Raw genomic sequence first — 25,432 nt, 5'->3', positions numbered from 1 at the left:
CTGCAGTCCCGCTAACATACATACCTATGCTTGGCTGTCACCGTATCGTTGTAACTTGTAAAATGTTTTCCCTCTGTTCTTGTCTTGTCGCATTTGTCTGCTTTTTCTTATTTTTTCCTTCCCAGAGGATGGGGCAAGGGCGACCTATAAAGACTCCAAATACTCAGAAAACTTTTCTTTCCCCCATTGGTTGCTTTCAACTTACTCTGTCTCTTTGCTTTTTTTTCATATGCTTTTATTCAAAGATATCTTGTAGCAATTGTATTACTCATGAAATTAATATGCGGGATGATCGGCCTTCCCGAGCTGACCGCATTGTTGCTGTTTCCGGTCAGCACCTTGGGATAGCTTCCTCTTTCGACAGCCAAAAATTCTATGTTTAAAAAAGCATGTTTCTCCTTGGAACCCCGACGTGAAAAAGTATCAAACGATCCTAATCAATCGAGGAGATATATTCTTGACATCTATATCCCACTAATCTCACATCCCATCTCTAACCACCTCTTCTTCCACTATCCCACATACAATGACAACCAACCCATTTTACTGGATTAAGACCGAGGACTGGCACACAGCCGGCGAGCCATTCCGCATCATCCCCGAAGTTCCATCGGGGTACATGCCTACAGGTAGAACCGTCTCTGACCGGCGCAACCAGATCATCCAGACCGAGAACCACCCGTTGGATAGGCTCCGCAAATTTCTGAGTCATGAACCCCGAGGGCATGCTGACATGTACGGGGGATTTATCACCCCGCCAGACGATTTGGGTGCGCACTTCGGTGTATTGTTCTGGCATACGAGCGGATTCTCGACGGCATGCGGTCATGGTACCATTGCCCTAGGGTCCTGGGCTGTGTCGACAGGTCTTGTCGAGGCCCCAGAGAATGGAATTGTGGAGGTGGTGATTGATGTTCCGTCTGGTCGTGTGGCAGCGCATGTTACTATGAAAGATGGAGAGCCAGCACAGGCTTACTTTATGAATATCGCCAGCTTTCCGATAGAGAAGGGGCTATCTGTGAAGATCCCTTCTCGTAATGAGGAGATCCGTGTTGACTTGGCTTTTGCCGGTGCTGTTATGGCTTCAGTGAGTGCTGTTGAATTGGGACTTGAGATTAAGCCGGGCAATGCGGATGCATTCATCAAACTTCAGCGAGAGATAAAAGCAGCACTTGGTGATAGGGCAACTTATCTCGATTATGAGTTGTACGCAGTCATCTTTTTCGAGGACGAAAGGAACCATCCAGATTACCGGAAGACAATCGTCCAGAGGAATGTTACTGTCTATGGTGATGGTCAGATTGATCGGTCCCCTTGTGGCTCTGGCACTTGTGCGAGAATTGCTATTCTATCTTCGGATGGTCGGCTTCGAAAGAACCAGAAACTTTTACATCACTCCATTATCGGGTCGGCTTTTGAAGCTGAGATAGAGTCCTGGGGTGGTTCCCATGAGGGCTTTGATTCCTGTAATGTGCTTGTGAAGGGCCAGGCACATCTGATTGCGCAGTCGCGGTTTTTGATTGACGAGGAAGATCCTCTTTCTCCGGGATTTATCTTGCGTTAGTTGATGAATATTTGTTGTGAGAGGTTGCATGTGGGATATTTACTTCGAATTGTGTAAGATATGCTTGTCGTATACTTGTATTGCTAGCATGAATAGACTCTCGATTATACGTATGAGCAAACTCAATAAACCCCCCAGTTAAAATGTTTGACAGATGACAGAATACATTGCTCATATTACCAGATGATGTTTCCAGCCCAGTGCTACTAACTTCATTTTTCATCTGGCCCCCACGTTTAGTTCTGTTTCCACCTGCAGCTCGGGCCAAGAGTCGGATCCTGCAGGGCGGGGCTCATGTCAGCTAGACGCTCATCGCCGACTGCAACCTTCATTCTTGCTTACCTGCCCAGTGAGTAGCAGCTCGATTATTCAATATGAGCTACATCCTTCATAAGCTTCTAGACTAAGACCTCTTATCGTTGCAAGAGACCATGGATGCCCTGGAACAAGACGCACCTCTCTGCGCAAGGTGCCGCACCATTGACTTCGATGCTATCTTCCAACTCAGCAAAGATGTCCGAGATGCAAGACTAGAAGGTGTACCAATCAAATCACTTGGTAGTAACATTTCCGACCCAAACACGCCATGTCCGATGTGCGATCTCTTCGACAAAGTCAAGTTCGACCTCAACGTATCAGCTCGCCAATCAACATGGGATACCAGTCAATATCATTTACGTGCATTCAGCAGCATTTTGAAAGAAGTAGGTGTCACGGCAGAAATGACAACAGAACCTAAACAGCGAGATATTATTAAACAAATCCGCAGGGGAAATACGTATATGAGTGATGAGTCAAACAGTGTGTTTCTCGCGGTGTTTCCCGGAAGCGGGGATGATATCTTCATCACCAGTGAATTGAAAATCTTTGATATCTGCAGCCATCTAGAACAAAGCGTCATTATGCCGGTGAAGGGGTCTGATATTGCCAACTTGCGGACTCACGGGGTCCGGGTGTCACCGAGTCAGATCAATTACACTCGTCTGAAGGAGTGGATGGAGAGCTGCCAGAGTCATCACGGGCCTCGATGTACTTGCTCCCCTACTCCTCCGCCTTTTGTACTGAAGGTAATCGATTGCCAGACCAGGCAAATTGTTCCTCTTCAGCCAGGTTGGAAGTATTTCGCGCTAAGCTACGTATGGGGACCACTGTCCGCGGAGGAATCAACTGTCCGAATACAAAAGCCTGAGGCTATGCTTCCGGACAAAGTGCACGGTACTATCAAAGATGCCATCAGAGTCGTCAACAACCTCGGAGGTAGATATCTCTGGGTCGACAAATACTGCATTGACCAGGACAACGCACAAGAAAAGCACGATCAAATATCTCACATGGATCTTATCTATTCTGGTGCTTATGCTACTATAATTGCTGCTGGTTCTGATATCTCGATTTCTGGGTTACCTGGCGTCGGTGCAGTTCCACGACGGCGCCAACCACAAGCAACCTCACCGACAGCCTCTGGGACAGATTTGAGACTGGTATCTACTCTGCCTTCAATCCGACGTGCTTTAGCCACCAGTCCTTGGATTTCCCGTGGCTGGACTTTTCAAGAAGTAATCCTCTCGCGTCGATGTCTGTTCTTCACCGACTTTCAGGTTTACTATATGTGCGGAGTGACCACAAATTGCGAGTCGACTGTGCTTTCCTCTGTTCATTTGTCACTCATGACCACGGCCCAAACAGCCACAAATCTTGCCCGCGACCACATCCTCGATTCTTCTCGGTTCACCTATCAAATAACCCAGCACCCAGCATACTATTCCAGTAGGCCATATCGACCATGGACCTTCCGTACACACCTATCAGACTACTCAAGTCGAAGCCTCTCCTACAACTCCGATGCTATCAACGCCTTTCGAGGCATCCTCGCTCGCTCCGATCATCCAACCTTCTACGGTATTCCATTCTTGTTTGGCGGGGAGACTTCCTATACTCTAGCGCGCGATCCGAATTTCCGCTTCGTCTGCGCACTGTCCTGGGAACCTATTTACCAACCTCCTTGCAAAGATGATTGCAGTGCAAATGGCGAAGATGGTCACTTAATACAGAGAAAAGAATTCCCCAGCTGGTCCTGGGCCGGCTGGATAGGTCAGGTGTCATATCACTACTTTCTCTGGGACAGAAGATTCGGCTGCGCAGAGGAGGATCTTCTCCCGCAGGAACTGGATGGGCATCAGCCTGTTCGCATATGGATTTGCTTCAACCTTCATGAGAGTATTGACCATATCTCCACAGGGAATATCCCAATAGAGGAATTCTTCGTCAACCACAACAGCGCTCTTTGGGGGAATATGATGCCTGAAGTTTCGCCCTTTCTGCAGATTGAATGCACCGTTCTCCATTGCCTCCAGATAAAGCTCTTGAGTATTTCCTCTGGGACTGCTTCTGTTCCTGCATTCAGAATAGTTATAGGGGATGGGTATTCCCGTGCTCCGGTGCTGTTCTGCGGGCCACCTCATTGTTCAAACGAAGATGGGATGATAGAAGGGGAATATACGGGGCTGGTGCTCTTCGAGAGAAGACATAGCATTGCCCTATGCACACTGTGGGATCACATTGGGATTTTTGTTCTCCTTGTAAAGGAAATCCAGGGTGGGAGAAAGAGGCACTATGAGCGTGTGGGATCTGCATGGTTGGATCGAGCGGAGTTCGGAAAGTTGGGTGGTGATGGTAATATGAAGATGAGGAGAGAGACGATTTCATTATCTTAACCATGTTCAAGATATGTGCCTTGGTCATGAGTGGACCCTGTAAAGCGAAAGCAAAGCATAGACCGGACACGGGAGTCGAAGATTCCACCTACATTAAATGGCAGTTTTCTTTTCGGGGGCATTGGAGATGTCGTGAGGTTCCAGCGGGATGTAGCTGAGAACCCTATTGTCGCATGCAAGGAAGGAGCGCTCTACGCCAATCATCCCATATCTCTTATTCTGTAGGTAGACAGCCCTGCCTCGAGTATCGGAGACAACGTGCGAATCACACGTCTCTTCCAACATTAATGTCCGACAATCTCGAAACTTCACAGGTCGTGGCTTTTTCATAAATATTTCGGCCCTCTCGAATTTCCTTTCCACTAAGTGTTGACATCCACCACCAACACTTAGACTATGCGATTGGCATTCGGTATGATTGGGTGACAGCGTGAGCCATAGCGCCGAGGCGGGGAGGCGAGTACAGAGTACAAGGCTGCGATGTGCTCTTCTAGCACTCGCAGTGGTTGATTGGCCGACACTCTAGGCGTACGCGCCCGTGTGCAAGGGGTCGATATGAGCGAGGCCGATGCCAAATAACCGCTTCGGGTGTCGTTTTAAAACTTTTATTAGCTTGATCAGGTCTTGCGTTTCACGGTAGATGGATAACTTCCCACACTCTTTGTGACCAAGGTGCACGACCAACATCAGCTATGCCTCTCAGGTTTGATCCTAGCGTTTACACTGTGGGCTGGGTCTGCGCTATCAAAGACGAGGTCACTGCTTCGCGAGCCTTTCTTGATGAGGAACATGAACAGCCTCGTAGACGGCAGAATGATAATAATGTTTATATCGTTGGCCGAATGGGAGAACACAAAGTGGTCATCGCATTCCCTGGAGCGGGCTCGTACGGTGCCGATGCCATTGCCCATACTGTGGCTAACATGGTTCGGACATTTCGAAATATCCGATTCGGTCTGATGGTCGGGATAGGCGGAGCGGCACCTTCAGCACCCGATCCTAAGGACCCATTGAATGACATTCGGTTAGGAGATGTTGTTGTTAGTGAGCCGAAGGGAAACTACAGTAAGCTCCTTTGTGGTCCCCATGTACCTGTTTTTGGCTTTTTGTTTTCTTTCTTAGCTTCTCACGATAATGAAGGCGGAGTATTGCAGTACGACAAAGGCCGCTATAAGGATAATGGTTTCGAAATCAGATCGCACATGAATAAACCACCGAAGCTTCTACTGGCTGCGATGAAGCTGCTGCAGTCTTATCATGACATTGGCCGGGGAAAGATGACAGCCTTCATTGATGACATTAGACACAAGTCCAGCCAATTACTATCATGGGGTTTTCGCTTCCCAGGCCGCGAGCTCGATCGACTATACAAGCCAGATCTCCCGCATAGTGAGGGAAAAGATTACAGGGACTATGGGCATGAAGGGCTGGAAAAGCGCCTTGATCGTGAAACAGATGAACCTGTCGTTCACTATGGTATTATCGGCTCGGCCAATGCTACGATGAGATCTGTCGTGTACCGGAATTATCTGAGAGACGCTTGGGGCGTGTGCTGCTTTGAAACAGAGGCCGCGGGGCTTATGAATGACCTTCCGTGTGTCGTCATCAGAGGAATTGCCAATTACTCCGACGGCCATAAGTACGATAATTGGCAGCGATATGCAGCAGTCACGGCAGCCGCGTATGCCAAAGATCTTCTACGAGTCGTGCCAGCTGAGGAGCCTAGCAGCAGCGAAGACTGTATGTTAAGGTAGACTCATCGTGGGAAAACTCTAAGCCAACACTGGGCAGTTTCGTGGGAATTGAGAGAAGTAGAAAAACGAGTCGCCAAACTTGATGATATGGTTACCCACAAACATAATGAAACAACACTCGGGTAGCTCAATGATTTTCCCTACGATATCGATAAAACCTTTATCTTTGAGGAGATTCACCCAGGCACCGGCCAATGTTTATTGAACTCGGACAAATTCCAGTCCTGGTACCAGGCCAAAGGGCAAATGATGCAGGGTCTGCAGACTCTTTATGGTCGACATAGTACCAGGGGCACGCAACCGTCAACACGCGAGATGGTCGAACTTCTCTGTTCTATGAGTAGTGATAGGCAGGTATACGTTGTTATCGACGCGCTGGATGAGATGCAAGAGGACCGACGGAATTCCTATTGGAGCTTTTTCGGATTCAGGATGCTACTGGCCTAAATATACTCGCAACTTCACTTTTCGCCCTGAACTCGATAAGATCTTCAGGGAAAGGGATGGCTGTTCTTCTATGGAGATACGTGCCACGGATGAAGATGTTCGAAGCTATATCCAAGGGAATATCACTTCCCTACCATCCTTTGTTACGCAGGATCAAGCAATGATGGACAGAATTCTAGAAGATATTCCCCGGGCTGCTAGCGGAATGTAAGTACCATTGGTCAGTGAATGGATTGGTGTCTCCCTGATTTATGGCTGTAGCTACAGTAGAAGCACTGATTGCGTTCGTTCTCTTCTGGAATGTAGCGCTCAGCTCGACATTCAGGATGACTGGGGAAGAACTGCTTTGATGTGTGCAGCTCAATCTTGCTACGACGAGATGGTCATTATCCTGTTGAAAAGCGGTGCTGACTGGAGGGTGCGCGATAACGAGGGACGGACGGCCTTGTTTTATGCACACACAAAGTGCGACTCGTTTCTTGAACGCCACGACAAACGTGACAGAATAATCCAGGCGTTGCTGCCTTATGAAAACTTCCTTGATGGGACGGAAGCGGAAAGGAGGCAGCTCAGTCAGATGATGACACATCCTGCGAAGACCAGGTTTTTCCCGGAAATGAATTAACAAATTACTCACTCTAGACTCGACAATTGAGATTAAGGATTGCTGTTTATCAGGGCTGAAGCATAGTACCTAGCGATGTAATGAGGAAGCGCTATTTGTGATGGGCAATAATTTCGCTCAACATAAGTCCCAGTCGCTATTGAAACCCAATTCCTTCGACTGTCCCTTTAACCTTAACAACAGTCAAGGGGTACTCATCCCCATCAGACTCCACACCCATATCTGGTCTCTTAGACAGTCTGTCTCTGCTAGAATCACCTGATAACCCACCATTCCCTGGTTTAGGATAGCTTGAATTCCCCTGTCCTTGAGAGGACTGCTTTCTGCTGAACACTCGGGGAAACAGAGCCCTAGCCAGCGGACGCAGGGTTGGGAGACAAGCAGAGATAATCCCCGAAGATACTTCAATAACGCACCATGCGTTCGATCGGCCCAAAGTATCTGCGAGTCATCAGCACACTACTTAGAGCTAGCAAGGAATAGACGGGCCAATGTACATGTTAAGTCATCAAAGTCGACATCTACTAGCGTGATGATGCGATATATGCTCGTGAAAACCACACTATCCACAAATTGTCAGTGCCAGATACCATGCACATTCAATAACAACAAGACGAAGAAGAATTAAGTGAAGAAAAAGAAACCACTTACAAGCTCCCCAAAGAAATCATTCCTACCGCACTAATTCTAACCCCCCACCCAGCCTGCACTTTCCATACTCTGCTGATCAAAAGCACCAGAATGACCACATCAGTGATAGCATTCACGACATCATTCGCAATGAATGTATCCTTTAGATTAATGCACCGTCCCGGGTGGGATTTATCCCATGCCCGAGCGACAGGAATACATTGGAAGATGGAGGCAATAATCAGGGATACGGCTCTGATGATTGTGATCGCTCCCAGGACGTACACGGCTATGCGTGTGGGCTGATGGATATGGAAGATCCGGTGATACATTGCTAAGATGGAGGTTTTGGTGAGAATTAGGGAGGTGCAATAGAATACTTCTGCGGGGAGAAGGAGCTGCTATGGTATCAGAATGGCTTCTTGATAAGGGAGTTTGAAGGGTTAGGGCTTACTTTGTTGATAGTTACGACGTCATCTGAGGGAATAGTGGTTTGGTGTAGGCCAAGGCCGTATTTTACCACTGTTGGGTTCTAGTATTATTCCAAGATAAAGCATTAAGGTAAAAACTGTGAAGAGGTAACCTACTCGCTAAGTCGAGTACAAAAATGACGAATAAGTTGAACTACATTTCATCGTTAATTTGGACTCTGCGTAGGGTGGAGCATTAACATACCAACGCAGCCACAATCAGCGCATCCTCCAACCCCAGAGGTACTTTTCCAAAATGCCTCGAGAGAAATCGCAATCCCACGAAGAAAATGCCCAACACTGTAATAGATATTGAAGCATCTCGGTTGTAGCGCTGCCAGCTGCCTGAATCGGCCATGGTCGCTAGCTGGTTCTTATGAAAGAGCGTACTACGAAGGTCGGAAGGACTGATAATAAATGTCTAACGTTCGTCACGTTATATTTGGAATGTTCGCGGGGATGTGAGGACATTTTGGGGGCCAAGAGGTCGTATGTTGTAAGCCCCAGTCTGCCTTGTATGAGCAGAGCTGCCGCTGAAGTGATGCAGGGGGCAGCGTTAATGCTTGACCCTATTTAACTCAATGCCTGAATTTTTACACTCCAGGCTTGTTAAGGTAAGGTCTTCCAAGGTGCAGTCTTATGAGCGACTACCCTGAATGGATAATGCGTGGTTTTTGGCCCCATGTGGCTTACGCAGTGAGATTTAAGTTGTTTGGAGGACTGCAGAATGGAATTTGGGTGAGTGCACGGATATTTGCAGTCTGGAACACGCCGATCATCAGTCAAGAGGGATCATGGTTCGCTCATCTGGAATGATTGAAAGTATAGTAGAATAAGAGCCATCCCAAGCACTGACTAAAAGCCCAGTGAATCATAAAGATGACCCTTAGCCATCAACCCCGCATCCTCTACCACCGCATCGTTCCTTCAAGGCATAAGATCATACTGCTTACCCGTCGTGGTAGCAGAGAAATAGCTCGGTCGGTTTTTCACATAGCACTCGATCGTGGGCTTAAACAATTTCAGGCTGGTAATATCATCATCAATACGCATGTCGCCCGATCATGAAGAGGAAGAATAGTCATCTCACTTACCCATTCTCGATCAGAGCTGTTCTTACAACTATCTCCTCCTTACCATTAGTCGCCGGTATGGTGTATATAGTGCACCCACAGCCGCTGCAGAAACATTTGACTTTCTGGCGTCCACTTAGGGTATTATTGACGATGTAGCGTTTGGCAAGCCCCTCTGGATCATGAAGGGTAACATCAGGTGTGAAGTATGTTGCGGTCTTCAGAATAAATATGTTACCAGTATAAATCATGCGATGCTAGATATTTCCAGGAGAACGGAGGGAAAGAGTCTGTACGCACGATCTGACAAGGCCCACCTGCCCCGAGAGCACAATCACCGCAATAGCAGCAGAAAACCGCATTTGGAATGCCTTTCACTGTGAAACCGACTCCCTTGCATAGGCATCTACCAGTGTATGTCAGATATTGTGTGCTTTCAGCGATGGGCATAGTGTCGGACATGGTTCTGTCAGAAAGGCAGTCAATGTCCTGGTCTACTTCACATTTAACACAAACACTTCCCATATTAATGGTCAAAATGCACATATTCAGCCTACATCAGTTATAATATCACCGCCTTTACTATCGGCTGGGTACAGAGAATACCGGGTCTCGGTAGCCCTCGGATATCTGATAGTGAGTGATCTATCAGAAATCTGGGTCGGCGATCATTCGGCTTGGACCGTGAGCCGTAGAAGGATGCCCTATGACTATCGGATATCGAAGGTCCAGGGTCGGATGTAGTATCATTATCCCTGTTCATCCAAGTTGTAAGTGATATTAATATGACGCGTCATCAGAGAATCCGAGGTCATAAGAGACTCTATCCTTGAGCAGCGTCAATCATCCCGAAGCCGAAGCTCCCGAGAATCCGACAGTATGAGATATAAACCTACTACTATAGGAGCTCACTTAAACCCAACACTCTACCAACAAACAGTCAAATAACAAAATCCATTTTACTACACATCATCAAAATGGCCGACCTCAAGATCTCTAAAATCGACGTCTTCCAAGTCGACCTCCCCTACTCCCACGGGACCTACCATCTCTCCGGCAACCGCGCCATCACCCGCTTCGACGCCACCTTCGTCCGCATCACCACCAACACCGGCCTCGAAGGCTGGGGCGAAAGCACCCCCTTCGACAACTACATCGCCTCCCACGCCGGTGGTGTTCGCGCCGCCATTGCAGAAATAGCCCCTAAGCTCATCGGTCTAGACCCCCGCCGAGTCGACCGCCTCAACGACGCCATGGACGCTGCCCTGCTAGGTAACGAGCCCGCAAAATCCGCCATCGACATTGCCTGCTGGGACATCTTTGGCAAGTCTGTCGGGCTGCCGGTGTGTGAGTTGCTCGGCGGACGGACAGAGACGAAGCTCCCCGTTCTAGAGTCGATCCCCGTTGCGGACCCCGAGGGGACGCGCAAGCATGTTTCTGATGCCAGGGCAATGGGATTCACGGGTTTCTCGGTGAAGATTGGCTCGGACCCTGTGGCTAATGCTGCGAGGGTAGAAGCTGCTCTGGCTGATAAGGAACCGGGGGAGTTCTTTCTAATTGATGCTAATGGCGGAATGACTGTTGATACTGCGCTGCGGATGTTCAGGTTACTTCCTAGGGGATCGGATTTCGTTCTCGAAGCGCCATGCGCTACGTACAGGGAGAGCGTATCACTTCGACGTCGGATTGACGTGCCGATTATCTTTGATGAGTTGGCGAATAATGAGAGCTCGATTGTGCAGTTCGTTGCGGATGATGCTGTTGACGGGATCGGACTCAAGATTTCCAAGACGGGTGGGTTGACGAGAGGTCGCAGGGTTAGGGATATTTGTCTTGCGGCGGGGTATACTATGTCTGTTCAGGACACGAGTGGCTCGGACGTGGCGTTTGCGGCCATTGTGCATCTGGGACAGACTATTCCGGAGCAATACTTGAGATGTATTTTGGAGTGTAGGGCTATGTGTGTTGGGAAGACGGCGGATGGGCCTTTTGATGTTCATGAGGGAGTGCTTACGGCGCCGACTTGTCCGGGACTGGGGGTTACGCCGAGGATGGAGGTGTTGGGGGAGCCTGTTGCTACTTTTGCTTGAGGTTAATCTCTATCGTTGAGTGGATTGGGTATGTTTCCTCGGGTATATCGGGTAGCAGGATGTTACGTGGGTTAACGTTGCTACGTGAGACTATGGCGTATGGCTCTTGATTTTGATTTTTCATGGCACTTCTAGTGAAGGAAGATGCACTGGGTCCCTCAAAATCCCTTGCTGCATACAACAGGGGAACTACACATGAGGGACCTCTTCGGGTACCTTCCGAGACAGCGTCGGGTTCCTCACCCGATATTGGACCTAGGCCGTCATGCTCTACAGGTTCTAAAGGATTACCGCCACCTGAAATTGAACTATCACTTCGGTTCATGTATGTAATGTGCATGAGTGTCATAATAGAGCTCCCGCTGTGTGCAGGTTGAGAGGTCTATTCTTTCTTCTTTATATATACTGAAGGCCTTTGGCCAGCCTTCATACTTAAAATCATATACAAGGAAGACCACCATATCACTCTCAGGAACATTACTACTTACACCAGAATTTATTTCCACCTACCCAACTCACGACCAACAATTGACCAATCCACGACTAACTCGCGACGGACCCATTCTTCCACCCACACGTTCATCCATTCCGGCTTCACTGCATCCACAGCCCGCAACTTTTCACTGACCTGTCCCGTCAGCCTTGTATCCAGCACATTCAATTGCTCAGTCTGCGACATAGTCCCTTCGAAGAATTCCAGCAACTTTGCGGCTGGATTCTTGGCCAATCGTTTCTGCAGCTCTTCGTCACTCATCTTCTCGCCGGTACCACCAGCCATCTCCAGATCTTGCCGGACGCGCTGCACCCACTTGGTAAAGGGGACAGTCTTGATATTCTTTCTTGAAACCTTGAAGATAGCTTCGGCGACTACTGGACGAATGACCTCCCAGTCTACCGGATGCAAGTTCACTGGGTGATACACCTGGACAGATCCGGGTTCCCCGCGTCGACAAGCGATTGCCAAGCCCACTAGGACTTCAGCAAGCAGATCAACCGGTACCCAGTCGATGCGATTGAGGGCCGATCCGAGCGTATCAGGCAAAACGCCCAGGTGATAAGAGCTGAGGACGAGGCTTGGAAACCATTCGGTCTTTTTCCATACTCCCTTTGAGCGGACCGGCCCTGCTATCTGACCGACACGTGCGAACGAGGCGTGCAGTCGGCCCTGGCGAGCCGCTTGCGCTAGTAACTGTTCTGCAAGGTACTTGCTATCTGCGTAGCCGTTGGGTCCCGGGGTTGTAGTTGTGATCACTTCTTCTGGTGTCAGGCCGGTCTTTGTGTGGTGGCCCATAGTGGAGCTAATGGATGATAGGAAGAAGAGATGAGGTGACTGGTGTGATTGGGCAGCGAAGTTGATCAAGTTTATCACACCGGTGAGGTTAGGTTTGAAGGATGACAGGCCGAGGTTGAAATTGACTGCCCAGGCGTTGTGGATGATCAAAGTGGCAATGTTTCGCAAGGTTTTAAAGACATCAGGTCCCAGGCCTAGATCCGGCTGGGTAAGGTCCGCAGTCCAGAAGCTCGCTCGAGACAGGTCGGTTTTCAATCCGTTAGGTTTGACGCGGTGGCTTTCCCCTGCGTAAGGTGTGCGGTTCAGACAATGCACGTAGGCAACGGAAGGGGACTGTAGGAGAGCGTTGAGAAGATAGCTTCCCAGATTACCTGTCGAGCCGGTCAAAATGACCACATGGGACTTGGGCGCTTATAACTGGCTACTGAGTTCCTGTAGTAGTTCTTCCCGCTGCTGCAGCTGGGCTTCTTTTCGCTTCTCAGCAGAAGCCTCCTCATGTTGCTGCAAGTGAAGCACTGCCTGGGTGAGTTCATCCACAGAGGGATGGAGATAAATTAGGTTTGGAGTGAGCGTCGGGAGATCAAGACCCTTCTTGAAAGCCCGAGTGGCGGTGATAGCCTGCAGGGAGTCAAGGCCCAGCTCGAAGAAATTTTGGTTATCTGTGAGGTCCCACCCAGTGACGTGATTGATTGTTCCTCTAATGTAATCCGAAAGAACTTTCGGATCATCCACCTGGCCAGGACCAGCAGGTTCGCCGTTACTGGCTGTCTGCGATAGTCTGTCCGCATCGGCATACAGGGCATCCAATTCCGACGTGTACAGTTCGAGCGAGGCAGCTCGCTGAATTGTTCCCTTTCCGGCACGAAGCATGGGCTTGTCTGGCTTTGTGAACAGAATGTGGGTTTTGGCTACGCGTGCATGAGCTGGACAAACTGCGTTGGCCTGTTCGATACTTGGCCAGAGTTTCTCAATCATCGCGGCGCGCTCAGGTGCACTGAGTTTCTTGCCTCCAATTTCAACTAATAGAGATGCTTGAAAGCGACGTGCCCCAGCCACTAGAACTGCGGTAACTTCTGGATTGGATGCAGCGATGTGTTGTTCCATAGACACAGGATTTGTTTTCTCGCCGTTCAGGAAAACAATCACGTCATCTGCACGAGCAGCCCAGCGCCACAGGTCCGGCTTACTAGGGTCCGAGTGCCGCACGAAGAGGTCTTTGGTGTGATATTCCTGTTGATCCGGGAAAATCGTGAAGGTGAGCTGGTGCTTTTCAGAACGTGGGCTTCGGACAATCACAAGTTCGAAGTACTGATCGGCGACGTGACGGAGTTCTGCTCCCATCCGGGGGTTGATATGAAGATATCTCCAGTCTGTGCGAGGATCTCGATTTATTTTGGAATGAATAGTGCTGATCATGCCAACCTCAGAAGCACCGTAAAGATTCATGAGTTTAATTTTGGATGCCACGGCGTCCCCAATCGGCTGGGGAAGATCTCCACCACAGTAAACCAAGCGTTCAAGGTGCTTGCTGCAGTAGTCCAGAAGCTCCAGGCTCTGGGAGAATTCTTGAATGATGGAAGGGACACCCAAGAGAATATCAATCTGAGTCTTCTTTCTTGCCTCTACAAGGGAGGCGGCGGTAGGTAGACCGCCAGATGCCGGAAAGATGATCGTAGTGCCGACTGGAATGGTAATGAAAAGCGAATATGCCAGACCAGCAGCCTATGACGTTATTAGCTTGTATATCCTTTGCAGATATGCAACGAAGACCTACATGAAATGGTGGCGGAACGAGGAATATCCGCTTGCTGAACAACCAGCTATCCTGGCTCTCATGACCCTCTGGGGGATTTAGGACCGTCGTATGCATATGCTTGCACGCACTGTCATGGGTCCAGAAGATCGGCTTCGGGATACCCGTGGAGCCAGATGTATGACTGAGAAGTTAGTCTTCGATTGCTGCACAGACAATTAGGGACGTACATTACGGCTAGAATCTCCTCAGCAGCTTCCGGGTAAGTCTTAGAGAACACAAAGTGGGCATATTCCTTGCTTATCAGCTCATCGACACTAGGCACCTCCAGTATGTCCAGCGTTTGTCCCTCCAGGATGGCCTTGACTGGCGGTGGATGGGGCACTGGGGTGACTAGCTTAGTGCAACTCAGTCGTTTGAGCAGGCTACTGTGAGCAGCCACGCTGTTCCGCGGTGAAGTGAGAAACATCTTCGAAGATACAGTGTCAGCTTATTTAACCCAATATTTTGAGTGAGAGTCACATACGCGATATCCCGCCTTGACAGCACCCAATACCAATGCCGGGTACCGTAGGTCATTAGGTCCCACGTAAGCGAGGGTTTCACCGTCACCGGGACCCAGCTTCTCCGTTAGCCACCAGGCAATGCCGTTGATGGCATTGGCAAATGCTTTGAATGTTATCGGACGGAATCCATCATCGTAGCTCATCAGAGAGACTGGGTATTCGGCATAGATGGCGTCGGGTTTGACCTTGGCGTAGTGGTCGACGATATGAGGGAGCAGCTGCGTCCGCGGATCAAACTGAGAGTCATATGGGACAGTCATGGTCAAAAACAGTTTTAGTTGGCAGTGTATTTGACATCTGATTGAGGTGCGCAACTTGTAGTGCTTATATAGTGTTGTCGAATGAAAGAGTAGCCGGCTTAGCTGGTACCATGTGGCCGAGGGGCCCGCACCTGCTTCACCCAAGCAAGCAGAGCCAGCTTATGTTTAGCGGAGCATGCCGACTAGAACAGGTGGAACCTAGGTGGGCTTCGGATATCCAGTGGAGCTGCGCGTAGGGGGGTTTTGTGGAGTACTTTGTATTCTGGTATGTGGGGTGGAGATAGATAATGGCAGGCCAACGGTGTGAGGATATATGAACAGAACCAATAAGCTGCATCCCCAATAAGCTCGACAGCCTCATCGCATTATATCTGCCCCATTGAGCGAGGAAACAAGTGATATGGCATTTGGGGGCCAATCTAGTCAGTCAGCACTAGCAATAAAGCCAAACGGCTGAGTGGTAATGATTTAAATTTAGACTCTGCTCTAGCCATATCAATCAAGCCCTAGTCGCCCGAACAGCCGCTAATGATGGCGGCCTCGCGTCAGTGGATTTGAGCCGATTTCTGTATCTTTTGTAGCCTTGCGAATCTTGACGCAAATACGATTGGCTCGCTCGCCTGGACCAAGTTGACCAACATCTCCGTTACTTCTTTGGGTTTAGATATAAACAGCAAGGTGGATAGCGTGCCCCGTCCAGCTCGGTCGGAGGTGGGACTCATCCCGCGATGGGTCTCTGCAGAGGATATCGATGCATGCCCTCACATCCAAGGTCTCTTCCCGCCTAAGACTGACTCAAGATAAAAATATGTTCATATTGTCTAGTTATTAAGCATTAAAAGTTGGCAAATATCCATCGACGGTAATATAAGAAAGGTCCAGATCAATGCACCGAAAAGTGATGCTCCACCACAATCTGCCCCGGCTTGATATCCGCACCTGAACGACTGCCCAAGGTCACCATGCGCAAGACATCTTCTTCACTTCCCGATGCCTCCATCCACGGAAATTTCGACTTGTTGTGCGTGGACCCGAGGCCCGGTCGCAGTTGGCTGGCCCTGTGGCCCGTTCCCGTATGTAGAGATTCTCCCGTCTGGCTGCGCTTCCTGAGAACGCGACGCCAAAGAATTTTCGTTAGCGGCCGATAGGTCGGCAAACAAGCTGCTATAAGGTAAATTCCACCCTCAATCTCAGCCCAGACCACCAGCGTTGAGGCCGCCCAGGTTACATCCCCTTGTACGTCAGTCACGTAGAATTCTCGGAATCGAATGATGGAAGAAACCATGCCCCTATTGTTCGGGCAAAGTTAGTGTCTCTCTCTTCAGAATTAGGATAATCCAAGAAAAAGAAAGGAATGTCTAGACATACACACTGCCCATCAGAAACGTAACCCAAATACCCAATTTGAGGCGACTCGAGGCATGCAGATTCCAAACCACCGGCATCGGCAATATCAACATGACGACGTCCGTCAATATATGTGCGAATCCTCCCCAGCGCAGCCACGCATTAACGTCTATGCAGCTTCCGTGGAATGTCCAGTAATTACTTAGTGGTCGACAGGAAACAACACCAGCGATAGTGACCACAAGCCAATTGATGACAATAACTGCTCCGGTGCCGTAGCATATCTTTCGGAGCAGTTTATCGGTGAAGATGCTCAGATAGAGGTGCAGGATAGCCAATTTTGGAGGTACGACGGTGGCGAAGTAGAGTAGCGGAGTAGTGATGAGGAACTTGGTCGCCGTCACCAGCATCTCAGGATCGATCTGGCGGACGATTTCTTGATGCAGACCGACCCCACCGAATTTGACGGCAGCTGTCGAGAAGTGTGAGTTAGGTGCATTGTCTGTGGATGGAGCTGAGATAACAAGGCCTACCAATTGTGCAACTCGCATCGGCAATGCAGAGGATAAGGCCAACAACCATGAGAGCATCATCCCAGCCGAACTTCAGACGTTCGACAAATTTAGAAGTAAAGCGCAGAATCACGCATACCACTTCCAGGACTATAAACACAATTGAAACGGTGATTATTAGGTGTTGTTTGGATTGATGAAGCTGCTCTTCCGAATACTCGTCCATGCTGGCGGATTTGCGAGACAACAACCACACCCCAGTGGAAGTAAGGGATATTGAAGGCTGAACCTTCGGTGTATCGCACTAATTCAGTGGTAGGAAATATTATGAGAATCGTCACTCGGTCTTTGAAATCCGGTTAAGTCGCTCTCGTTCATCTTGATATAAGCTCGGCGAGGTCCGCATACTCCACACGAAATAACCATCCCTAACTATTCGGGACAAGCGACACGCAAATAGGGGCTGGAATATAAAGCAACTCCCCGTAGAGAGCTATAAAGAGAGCCCAAGGACTGGTGGCAAGTGCACTCGGTAACCATAATGAGAGCGGGTCTCCTGCATCTAAACAGTAGTAGATGTGCTGATCTGATCACTCTGCAGGGCCCAGGCAGCGTTTAGCACCATGATGGAACGCTAAACTAGCACTTCCGCAGCATCAGTCATACCACATCTTTACTTTGCAGCCTATAGCTAAGCCAATGGGCCTTGGTGTGGGCCAACTCGTCTTTCGGAGAAATCTGATCTCGATTGCTCGAACGAAGACTAGCGTCAGACTATTGAATCTAGTAAGCTGAACGAGTAGACAAAGCGCGGTAAGCATAGTCTGTTCAGTCTGAATGTGGAAGAATCCTCCGGATACGTGATAAAACCACTAGTCAAGGTCCACAGTAATGACAGGCAGATTAGTACGCTTTTAAGACGATTAGATGATGACTTCTCAGTTTATTTGGGAGCAAGAACAGAGCCCATAGCTTAACGGTAGAGCCTCGTTTGCCAAGGTTGAAGCCCTATTCCATCAAGCGCGGCCAGGAAGGTTGTTCTTTGTTTCCACAAAGGGGAACAACACTCAGGAGAGTACTCGGCACTCGCTTTGATCCTGCAGCGCCGAATACAGCCATGGCCTGAATATCCTATATACTTTCTGATTACTATTCTAGAGCTATTCCCGTCTCTCTGGGGTAAACTTTATTGGCGAACACCGGCACTCGAGGGTTACCTTGGAGTTTCTACTATCTTTCGATGAATTCGTTGAGGATAAGTAACATGGCATTGCCATTTCCTACTTATATATAACATAGGGTACCAGCTGGTGAGACAACAAATGAACCAGCCCTCATGGTGGTTTTACCTTCCATATTTCTGTAGTGTCAGGCCAATCGTGAGAGAAAATCTATCGAATCCGGGCACATGTACTTCTCAATCTAACATATTGACATACTTATGCACCACTATGAACACTTTCTAGTATCAGCAAAGCCTCAACAGCAGGTCCTAGCACTTCACAATATAGTTCTCTTTCGATAGTTCGCTGGATGATTGGCATTCGGAATCATGGTTACTTCCCTGTAATCGCTAGGGTTTACTAATGAGGAACCACAAAAATCACTTTAGGACTTTAAGAAGTAGGGACTGCTGTTCGCTAAACTTCCACTAATGCTTGGCCTCCAAACATTCAGCCTAACGATACCAACCACAGCATGTTTGCCAGCTGTTCACCACCAAACCTAACTATCCTGACTTATGCATGTTGTCTATGGACCCATGATCCGGACCTGCTCTGAGAAATTTCTGACCACAACTCACACCGTGTTATCAAGTCTGTCCAACCCCAATATCCAAACCATGAGCAGATCCATCCGAAGATTGTTCACCCACACCAGCACCCTCACTCCCCCCTTTCACCTCATCAGTCGGCGCCGTACCCAACGCCCTAATCTCCTCCCGCAGCGCATCTAGACGACAGGACACGATTTCATCACTCCCATCATCATAAACAAGATTAAGGTCCTCGTAATCGAGATCAAAAGAAACCGCCCCACCCTTCAAGCGCACTCTCGTCGTCAAAGCAATAGTGGTAGCAATATGCATGACTTCTCTGACACGGACGATATAACAGCCTTCTCTGCGCTTGCCTATATCCCACACTATGGCATCTTGGTCCTCCCGTAGTGGCAAAGTAAGATCGAAAATGATCTTAGCGAAAGGGGGCAGTTTCATCATCTCCTGCCTCCACATCTTGGAGAGGGGTTGCAAATCGAGATCTCGTTCTTGAGGCTCAACCATAGAGTTGTAATCATTAGTGTGAATGGACGGTGACTGGGTGCATAATTCGAGGATGTCGGCTTTTTCGAGCGGGCGAAGTAGGGGTAATCTTGCTTCGCGCAGGGAAGGGGGTAGTTTTTGGTCAGGTTGTAGTTCGGATAGGTCTTCGCTGATGCAGAATTCGTGGGGGGATGAGGAGGGGAACACGGACTCTGCTGCTGGCATTTTTGAGCTCTTGGTGAGATATGGTCAGGGAGTAGTTGAGTTGAGCTGAGGATGTGGTGGGAAGAGTTGGATAATTCCAATGGGGAAAGCGCGGCCGGTGTTTATTTATGTGGCTGAGAATGACTGTATTCACTAAGAATCTCGAGTGAAGTTTACCGGATACCCTTAACGGGTATTATTCATTGCAGCTGCCATTCACTTACCCAGTCTGAATATCAGTGGCTTACCGCATGGTACTCTTTAGAAGGTCATCATGAAGTCGCAGCGCCAACTTTGAGACAATCCTGACAAATACAAGCCTATTCCCGTTATCCCTTAATACTTGAACACACTTTGGAGATATACCAGCAAGCAGCAACCATAAGGACTACATCTAAGAGGCTGAGGAAGACGTAATCGCCGAGGTAAATTCCCGTCCTCTCCATTACTTCCCCGTAAACACTGGGGAGATAACCGCATGGCCTTGGCGGAGTCTACGGTCAGTCGAAGCAATCTATTTCCATCCCTCCATATGGTAGTGAACATCGTTCTGTCTTATACTATAGAAACTTTTCACCGGTAGAGATATGGAGCCGACGCTCTTCCCTTCATCACACTAATTAGATGGACGTGACTTGCTACTCAGAACGCCTACCTTGTACGGTCAATATAAGGGTACGTCTAGTCAGGCCTTGGCCCCAAGCCGCGACGTGACTTATGTAGTCCGTAAATGTATGTGCCAAAGCCGATCAACCAGCCAACGCACAGGAAAGTTCGACGGTGAAATGCTATGCGGCAGATACAGATACCAATCGTTTTCGTCCACCAGGCTCATAGTACGTGTCAGCGCAGTGCACTCGTAATAGAACGGATAGAAGCCACTGTCCTCCCAGTCAATAATTCCAGTGACAATATATTGGCCGCTAGAACCGGGATCCTGCTTCACCATTATATTATCAGTTCGCACATCGCCATGGGTGAACACCGATTCATGTGCCAGTGTTGAGGTGTCATGTTCCAGAAAAGAGCGCAAAAGTCCAACATAAGTGGCACTTCCATGATGTCGAGCGGAAAACTGTAAATCACTGTACTCTTTTGTTGTCGTGATGCCTTTGAACAGGGCGCATTCGTCGACACGAAGCTCCTTGACTCCCTCTCCACAAGTTCCACCAAGCGTACTAGTTCCCTCTTTCTGTCGAATCTGTCTTAGACTGCAGAATATATCATCAAGCTGGCGCTGGATCAAAAGCTTGTTCTCATGTGACAGGTTAGGCCATGCTTGGGTCAAAGTCATGTCGGGAACATATGACATGAATATCACACGAAAAGGGCCAAATGCTACCAGCCCATGGGGCCTCGGGGCAGGAATGTGGGGCGCCTGCTTCTCAAGAAATTGCATGCTAGTGTACTCCGTGTAATCCCTATTCCCTGTTATGACTTTGGCAACAATGTTTTCGTTGCACTTAACCACCATGCCTCTTACAGGACTCTGCCAGAGTTGTGGTGAGTTCCAAAGCAGCGTTCTCAAGGATGATACGAGCGATTTCCTATCACCGAGCGAAAATTGATCCCCGTCCGGTTGTGGACATCCCGCAAGCAAAGCAATAACTTCATCGGATAACGGATAAATGACTGTGGCAGTCTCCGCACGGTCGAGGTGACGCTCTCTGAATTCAGGCGCCTTCACCTCATGTTCTTGTTTTTCCTTCGACGCGGCTTTCGCTCCAAGCGCCATTGTAATTCGGCGAGTATAGTTCTTCGGGAATTCTGATAGCAGGTTGGCTTCCGGGTCACATCGCAGGACGTCTTGAAGACCGCTTAATACACGGCGATTGATAAGTCCGGCATAAGACAGCTGACTGTCAAGGGCATTTTGATGTTCACAGAGGTAAGCCTCAGAGAACATTGACATCAAGTCCGCCGCTGGATCCTTCTCCAAAGCGGCCTGGAACTCAAGCATTAATTCTCTGTTCCAGTGTGCCGCGTCAGGATGGGATAGTGAGACTGGCTCTGATTTACTGCCCATTTTGGCTAATTATAACAAAGTGCTGCTCATAAGTAATGAAGTTGCAAAGAATTGGGTCACGGAGCTTATTATAGCGAGGGGTCGCAAACAGGCATCAAAGCGGCCACGTGCCCGGCTCGGGCACCCATATAATGCCATACAAAAGACAACTTCAAAGTTCTACAGACTGTAATGTCTACTAGTGATGATCTTACTCCTCAATGTGTCTAATTTACCACGACTTGACTTGGCTTATGCTGTGCCTGAAGTCACTCCACATGCAGTAATATGATAGTACAAAGGTGGCTGAAGGAGCTTGCTCAGGGCAGATTCCGCCATAATGTCTAGGATAACCTACAGCTTACCCAGTTGAGAGAATGCTAACTGGTAACTGTCTTGGTATTCACGCAGATCGAAGTACACGACGCCATATCTACAGATTCCACAGTCTCAAAACCCCATCCGCGTCCGGAACGACCAGCAGCTGAGCACCACTCGAAACAGCCATCCTTCCCTCAGGGCTCGTGTCAATTTTATCCCCCGCACCTCTCGTAAACTGCTGCTTGAGATTACTTTGGAAATCATACGTCTCCACCGTCCCCTCCTGGGTCCGGAACACCAACTTTCTTCCCTCATCAACGAACTGCACGCTTTGAATTCCTGCAAAGCTCCGCATCACGGGATCCTCAAACGCCAGACGCCATTGCATCCGTTCCTCGCCGGTCAACGGATCCCAAAGACGCACTGTGCCGCTGTCCCCTCCTGCTGCAATTACCGTACCGTCAGGGCTCCAAGCTAGGGTGCGTGCCCAGTGACGGAATCCGTCGAAGCGAGAGACGGACTGTCCTGTGTGAAGGTCGTAGACATGGATATGGGTTCTGGGGCTTCCCTGGCTGATAGCGAGGTACTTGCTATCGGGAGAGAAGGCGCCGCTCCAGAGCTGACAGTCCCCGAAACCAAACACGTGAATACAAACTCCGGAGTTGGCATCCCAAACTCGCGCAGTGCCGTCCCATGCGATGGACGCGACTAGAGTATTGTCTGGACTTATCCCGGCCCACATGATAGAGTCTGTATGGCCGAGCAATCGGTGTCGAAGAGACCGGCTCTGCGTATCCCAGAGATTGACACATGGGAGGAGAGCAGGGTCACGAAGTCCGTGCTGGGTTGTTTCGTTCTGACTGAGATAGATCATAGTCCTGCCATCTGGGCTGAATGTGGGGCTACCGAAGGAGGCCAATTCGCCTTGAAGACGGAATTTGCTTTCTTGTTCGTGTAGACTGACGGCATTTTGGAGAGCCTTTTTCATGGCCTGTTCAATAGCCCCCATGGCTTTTTCATCACGTTTCCAGCCGTAGTTCGACACTAGGTCTGATACAAGGGGCTGTAGAGTTTTGCTCGTGAGGGTGTCAACGTCAACTGGCCTTTCTTCCTTTTGTCGGAGTCTCCCGCGCTCATCCAGCTCCCATAGGACGATCACCGCGAAATCATATCCCTCAGGGCGGTAATCCTCTCCAGCACTCTCTTCAAGATCCTCGCCTGTCGAAACCAGGATGTACCGGGTGCCTTCTGAGCCCACAGTATTGATAATCTTTGGAGCAAACTCGACCTGCTCCACGGCACACGTATGTCCTCTCAACACATCAACACGTTCCTGCGTCTCTGCATTGAAGATATGGATCTCCCTGTCAATGCCCACAGCAATAATCTTACTGTCAGGACTGAGAGCAAGCGCGTTTGCCTTCCCCTCTAGCTGAATTCTTGCTGTTTCCTGACCCCAATATCTGGGATAACCAGGCGCCCAGGCGGCAGGCTCCCCAGTGGGAGAGCAGAAGTCATGCTCAAGGGCATAGACGTAGTTTTCGAAAAACGTGCTTTGGTTCATGCACCTCATTTTCCCAGACAACGAAAGTTGATATAAAGAGTAGTATCTGAGTTTGGGAGAATGAACAAGCTTTATAGTCAGTAAGACAAACTCAGTGAAATATAACGAAGTGAGTCAGTCGGTGAGTGAACGACCACGGGGCTGTGCTGGTAGCTTCAGATAAGACAGTAGCATTGCGAAAGCCTTGTGAGCCTCACGCCAACTAAACTAATTAGTTAGTTCCACCCCACTATGGAGTAGGATTTCTCCGGGCAATGCCACAATCTGTGTAGCCATTCAGATGCTGGGGTCCGGAGATCATGACAACTTGGCGAATGAGTCAGTCTATAGTTCGATTGGGGGCTGCAGGCAACAAGCAATTCCGGATCGGCAAGCCCCACTTGGAAGTTCATACTATGCATTGATAGCTGGTCAAGGGGCAGTCCGGGCACGTGCAGGACATAAATGGATAAACTGTAAGTAGGAAGACTTGGTAAGCAGTACCTGGCATGAAATGACCCAGTGCATTTCTAATTCAATGGTGAGTGAAAGTGGTGTTCGATTAGTAACATGTTCTATCCTCTGCCATTGTGGCGACATGGCCATCAATCAGCTCAGCAATCTAGATCTGGAACCCATGTAATCTGAAGGTATCATATCCAATAGGGTGGGAACTTTGTCTATAGTGGCAGCTACTACATGAAGCCCCGGTCCGATTAACTGATCGACTTATAGCTCCATAATCCATGTGGGCTGTAGATAAGATCGATACTTCAAATATAGACTCAAAGATGTGACATGTACCATTCGCAATCAGTCATAATCACTTTTCGTCCAAGTCTAGCATAGCAACCAATCCGCCGCATTATATCCAGAGTGAAGAGTGTATCCAACCCCATAAAGAAAACTGGCAAAAGGAACAGCAGATGTGAAAAGAACAAATACACCAGTGATCAAGGCCAGCCCAACCACGTCTAGATATATAAACAAGAATCAACCACACACTCGTCAAACCATTTTACTCCTTCTTCTCCTCCTTCGCCTCAGCAGCCTCCTTCTTAGGCTCTTCCTTCTCCTCCTTGACCTCCTCAACCTTCTTCTCCTGTCCATTATGAGGATGCAAGTAATCCGACTCGGACAGACTCATCTTCCTCTTCCTCAACCGGTCCTCCTCAGCAGCAACCATATCCTTCCACAGATCACCCGTGTGCTCCTGCTCAGCATTCTTCCTCTCCTCAGCAGCCTGTCTCTCAGCCTTCACCTTATCCTGCAACAAGCCACGGCCCTTCCTCTGATCCTGGATCTCAAAGGCCGCACTAGCCACCAACACAGCGAGGGTCAAGCCCTGAGCGTAAACTCTGGCCTGGACCAACTTCTGTGATCCACTGAGGTGCTTATTCCGGTTGACCATGGCGAAACTACCGATCATACTAGCCACCCACGTGGCACCGACAATCTTGTACTTCTCGCGGCGGGCCCACTGAAGCGCGCGATCGAGCGTGGAGAGCTGCGACAATTCCTCCTGGCGGAGACGCTCCTCGCGGTTCTCGTACCATTGGCGACTGGCGTTGCGCTGGGCTTCGAAGCTGCGGGAGGCGTGGTCGGCGCTGATGATACCCACGAAGGTACCGGAGGAGGTCACGAGGAAGGATTTCATGGGGAGAGTGAGGTTGCGGATGGTTTGGTAGCGCCTAGTGGCGGCGAGAACACCGGCTGCGCCGCCTACCAGACCGATGAGACCACCGATAGTACCGCCCTTAACGACCTCGCTGGAAAATTGCTGGGTTAGTTACTTGGTTCGAAAATTGGGTGGCGGGGAGGGCGGAAGTACCGGTAGTGGGCATCTTCTTCTTCTTTGGTGAGGATCTTCATTGTGAGGGTTTTATGTGAAGAAGCTGTATGTAATTGATTGCAATGGAGGTAGATATGTATGTATTGAATGCTTTTTTGTGGGGGGGAGGAGAGAGAATTGAAGAAGGGAAGAAAAGCAGAGGGTGAAT

At 49.2% G+C, this 25,432-nt stretch overlaps 12 protein-coding genes across 12 annotated transcripts; 4 read left to right on the top strand and 8 right to left on the bottom strand.

Moving 5' to 3' along the window:
• Nucleotides 1-526: 526 nt before the first annotated feature.
• Nucleotides 527-1,580, top strand: BO88DRAFT_476049 (proline racemase family protein; the record flags this gene model as incomplete). The annotated part of the gene is made up of 1 exon (XM_025711912.1): nt 527-1,580. The coding sequence occupies one exon, from the start codon at nt 527-529 to the stop codon at nt 1,562-1,564; it is 1,038 nt and encodes a 345-aa protein (XP_025557432.1). The 3' UTR covers nt 1,565-1,580.
• A 415-nt stretch (nt 1,581-1,995) lies between these two features.
• BO88DRAFT_375906 (HET domain-containing protein) lies at nt 1,996-4,394 on the top strand (the record flags this gene model as incomplete). The annotated part of the gene is made up of 1 exon (XM_025704354.1): nt 1,996-4,394. The coding sequence occupies one exon, from the start codon at nt 1,996-1,998 to the stop codon at nt 4,276-4,278; it is 2,283 nt and encodes a 760-aa protein (XP_025557431.1). The 3' UTR covers nt 4,279-4,394.
• Nucleotides 4,395-4,970: 576 nt separating this feature from the next.
• BO88DRAFT_476042 (purine and uridine phosphorylase) lies at nt 4,971-7,010 on the top strand (the record flags this gene model as incomplete). The annotated part of the gene is made up of 7 exons (XM_025711911.1): nt 4,971-5,343; nt 5,401-6,018; nt 6,070-6,122; nt 6,159-6,386; nt 6,424-6,686; nt 6,786-6,897; nt 6,984-7,010. 7 exons carry the CDS (start codon nt 4,971-4,973, stop codon nt 7,008-7,010), a joined length of 1,674 nt encoding a protein of 557 aa, XP_025557430.1.
• Nucleotides 7,011-7,206: 196 nt separating this feature from the next.
• BO88DRAFT_476040 (uncharacterized protein) lies at nt 7,207-8,562 on the bottom strand (the record flags this gene model as incomplete). Its single annotated transcript, XM_025711910.1, is given in 6 exon segments — nt 7,207-7,545; nt 7,565-7,566; nt 7,756-8,132; nt 8,189-8,256; nt 8,322-8,358; nt 8,410-8,562. The coding sequence occupies 6 exon segments, from the start codon at nt 8,560-8,562 to the stop codon at nt 7,241-7,243; spliced, it is 942 nt and encodes a 313-aa protein (XP_025557429.1). The 3' UTR covers nt 7,207-7,240.
• A 569-nt stretch (nt 8,563-9,131) lies between these two features.
• BO88DRAFT_352786 (uncharacterized protein) lies at nt 9,132-9,528 on the bottom strand (the record flags this gene model as incomplete). Its single annotated transcript, XM_025703609.1, has 2 exons — nt 9,132-9,231; nt 9,299-9,528. The coding sequence occupies 2 exons, from the start codon at nt 9,526-9,528 to the stop codon at nt 9,132-9,134; spliced, it is 330 nt and encodes a 109-aa protein (XP_025557428.1).
• Nucleotides 9,529-10,254: 726 nt separating this feature from the next.
• BO88DRAFT_476030 (mandelate racemase/muconate lactonizing enzyme family protein) lies at nt 10,255-11,367 on the top strand (the record flags this gene model as incomplete). The annotated part of the gene is made up of 1 exon (XM_025711909.1): nt 10,255-11,367. One exon carries the CDS (start codon nt 10,255-10,257, stop codon nt 11,365-11,367), a length of 1,113 nt encoding a protein of 370 aa, XP_025557427.1.
• Nucleotides 11,368-11,863: 496 nt separating this feature from the next.
• BO88DRAFT_476029 (NRPS-like enzyme) lies at nt 11,864-15,237 on the bottom strand (the record flags this gene model as incomplete). The annotated part of the gene is made up of 5 exons (XM_025711908.1): nt 11,864-13,029; nt 13,084-14,380; nt 14,433-14,595; nt 14,642-14,880; nt 14,938-15,237. The coding sequence occupies 5 exons, from the start codon at nt 15,235-15,237 to the stop codon at nt 11,864-11,866; spliced, it is 3,165 nt and encodes a 1,054-aa protein (XP_025557426.1).
• An 883-nt stretch (nt 15,238-16,120) lies between these two features.
• On the bottom strand, nt 16,121-17,322 carry BO88DRAFT_430284 (uncharacterized protein; the record flags this gene model as incomplete). The annotated part of the gene is made up of 3 exons (XM_025709236.1): nt 16,121-16,526; nt 16,606-17,056; nt 17,118-17,322. 3 exons carry the CDS (start codon nt 17,320-17,322, stop codon nt 16,121-16,123), a joined length of 1,062 nt encoding a protein of 353 aa, XP_025557425.1.
• Nucleotides 17,323-18,807: 1,485 nt separating this feature from the next.
• On the bottom strand, nt 18,808-19,629 carry BO88DRAFT_476025 (uncharacterized protein). Its single transcript, XM_025711907.1, has one exon. The coding sequence runs from the start codon at nt 19,582-19,584 to the stop codon at nt 18,910-18,912; it is 675 nt and encodes a 224-aa protein (XP_025557424.1). The 5' UTR covers nt 19,585-19,629; the 3' UTR covers nt 18,808-18,909.
• A 508-nt stretch (nt 19,630-20,137) lies between these two features.
• On the bottom strand, nt 20,138-21,630 carry BO88DRAFT_409054 (phosphotransferase family protein). The gene has a single exon (XM_025707860.1). The coding sequence runs from the start codon at nt 21,587-21,589 to the stop codon at nt 20,279-20,281; it is 1,311 nt and encodes a 436-aa protein (XP_025557423.1). The 5' UTR covers nt 21,590-21,630; the 3' UTR covers nt 20,138-20,278.
• Nucleotides 21,631-22,001: 371 nt separating this feature from the next.
• On the bottom strand, nt 22,002-23,462 carry BO88DRAFT_398784 (WD40 repeat domain-containing protein; the record flags this gene model as incomplete). Its single annotated transcript, XM_025705336.1, has 1 exon — nt 22,002-23,462. The coding sequence occupies one exon, from the start codon at nt 23,460-23,462 to the stop codon at nt 22,002-22,004; it is 1,461 nt and encodes a 486-aa protein (XP_025557422.1).
• A 550-nt stretch (nt 23,463-24,012) lies between these two features.
• On the bottom strand, nt 24,013-25,385 carry BO88DRAFT_409052 (HIG1 domain-containing protein). The gene is made up of 2 exons (XM_025707859.1): nt 25,264-25,385; nt 24,013-25,201 (listed from the first exon to the last, which is right to left on the bottom strand). The coding sequence occupies exons 1-2, from the start codon at nt 25,302-25,304 to the stop codon at nt 24,451-24,453; spliced, it is 792 nt and encodes a 263-aa protein (XP_025557421.1). The 5' UTR covers nt 25,305-25,385; the 3' UTR covers nt 24,013-24,450.
• Nucleotides 25,386-25,432: the final 47 nt, after the last annotated feature.

This window comes from Aspergillus vadensis (assembly GCF_003184925.1).
Source record: "Aspergillus vadensis CBS 113365 unplaced genomic scaffold BO88scaffold_38, whole genome shotgun sequence".
NCBI lineage: Eukaryota > Fungi > Ascomycota > Eurotiomycetes > Eurotiales > Aspergillaceae > Aspergillus > Aspergillus vadensis.
This window is presented reverse-complemented; position numbering and strand designations above follow the sequence as displayed.

Coding starts and splice junctions, on each gene's coding strand:
- BO88DRAFT_476025 (XM_025711907.1), bottom strand. CDS start 19,584: ATGCCAGCAGCAGAGTCCGTGTTCCCCTCCTCATCCCCCCACGAATTC.
- BO88DRAFT_409054 (XM_025707860.1), bottom strand. CDS start 21,589: ATGGGCAGTAAATCAGAGCCAGTCTCACTATCCCATCCTGACGCGGCA.
- BO88DRAFT_409052 (XM_025707859.1), bottom strand. CDS start 25,304: ATGAAGATCCTCACCAAAGAAGAAGAAGATGCCCACTACCG. Junction 25,202..25,263: donor GAAGAAGATGCCCACTACCG/GTACTTCCGCCC, acceptor GCAATTTTCCAG/CGAGGTCGTTAAGGGCGGTA.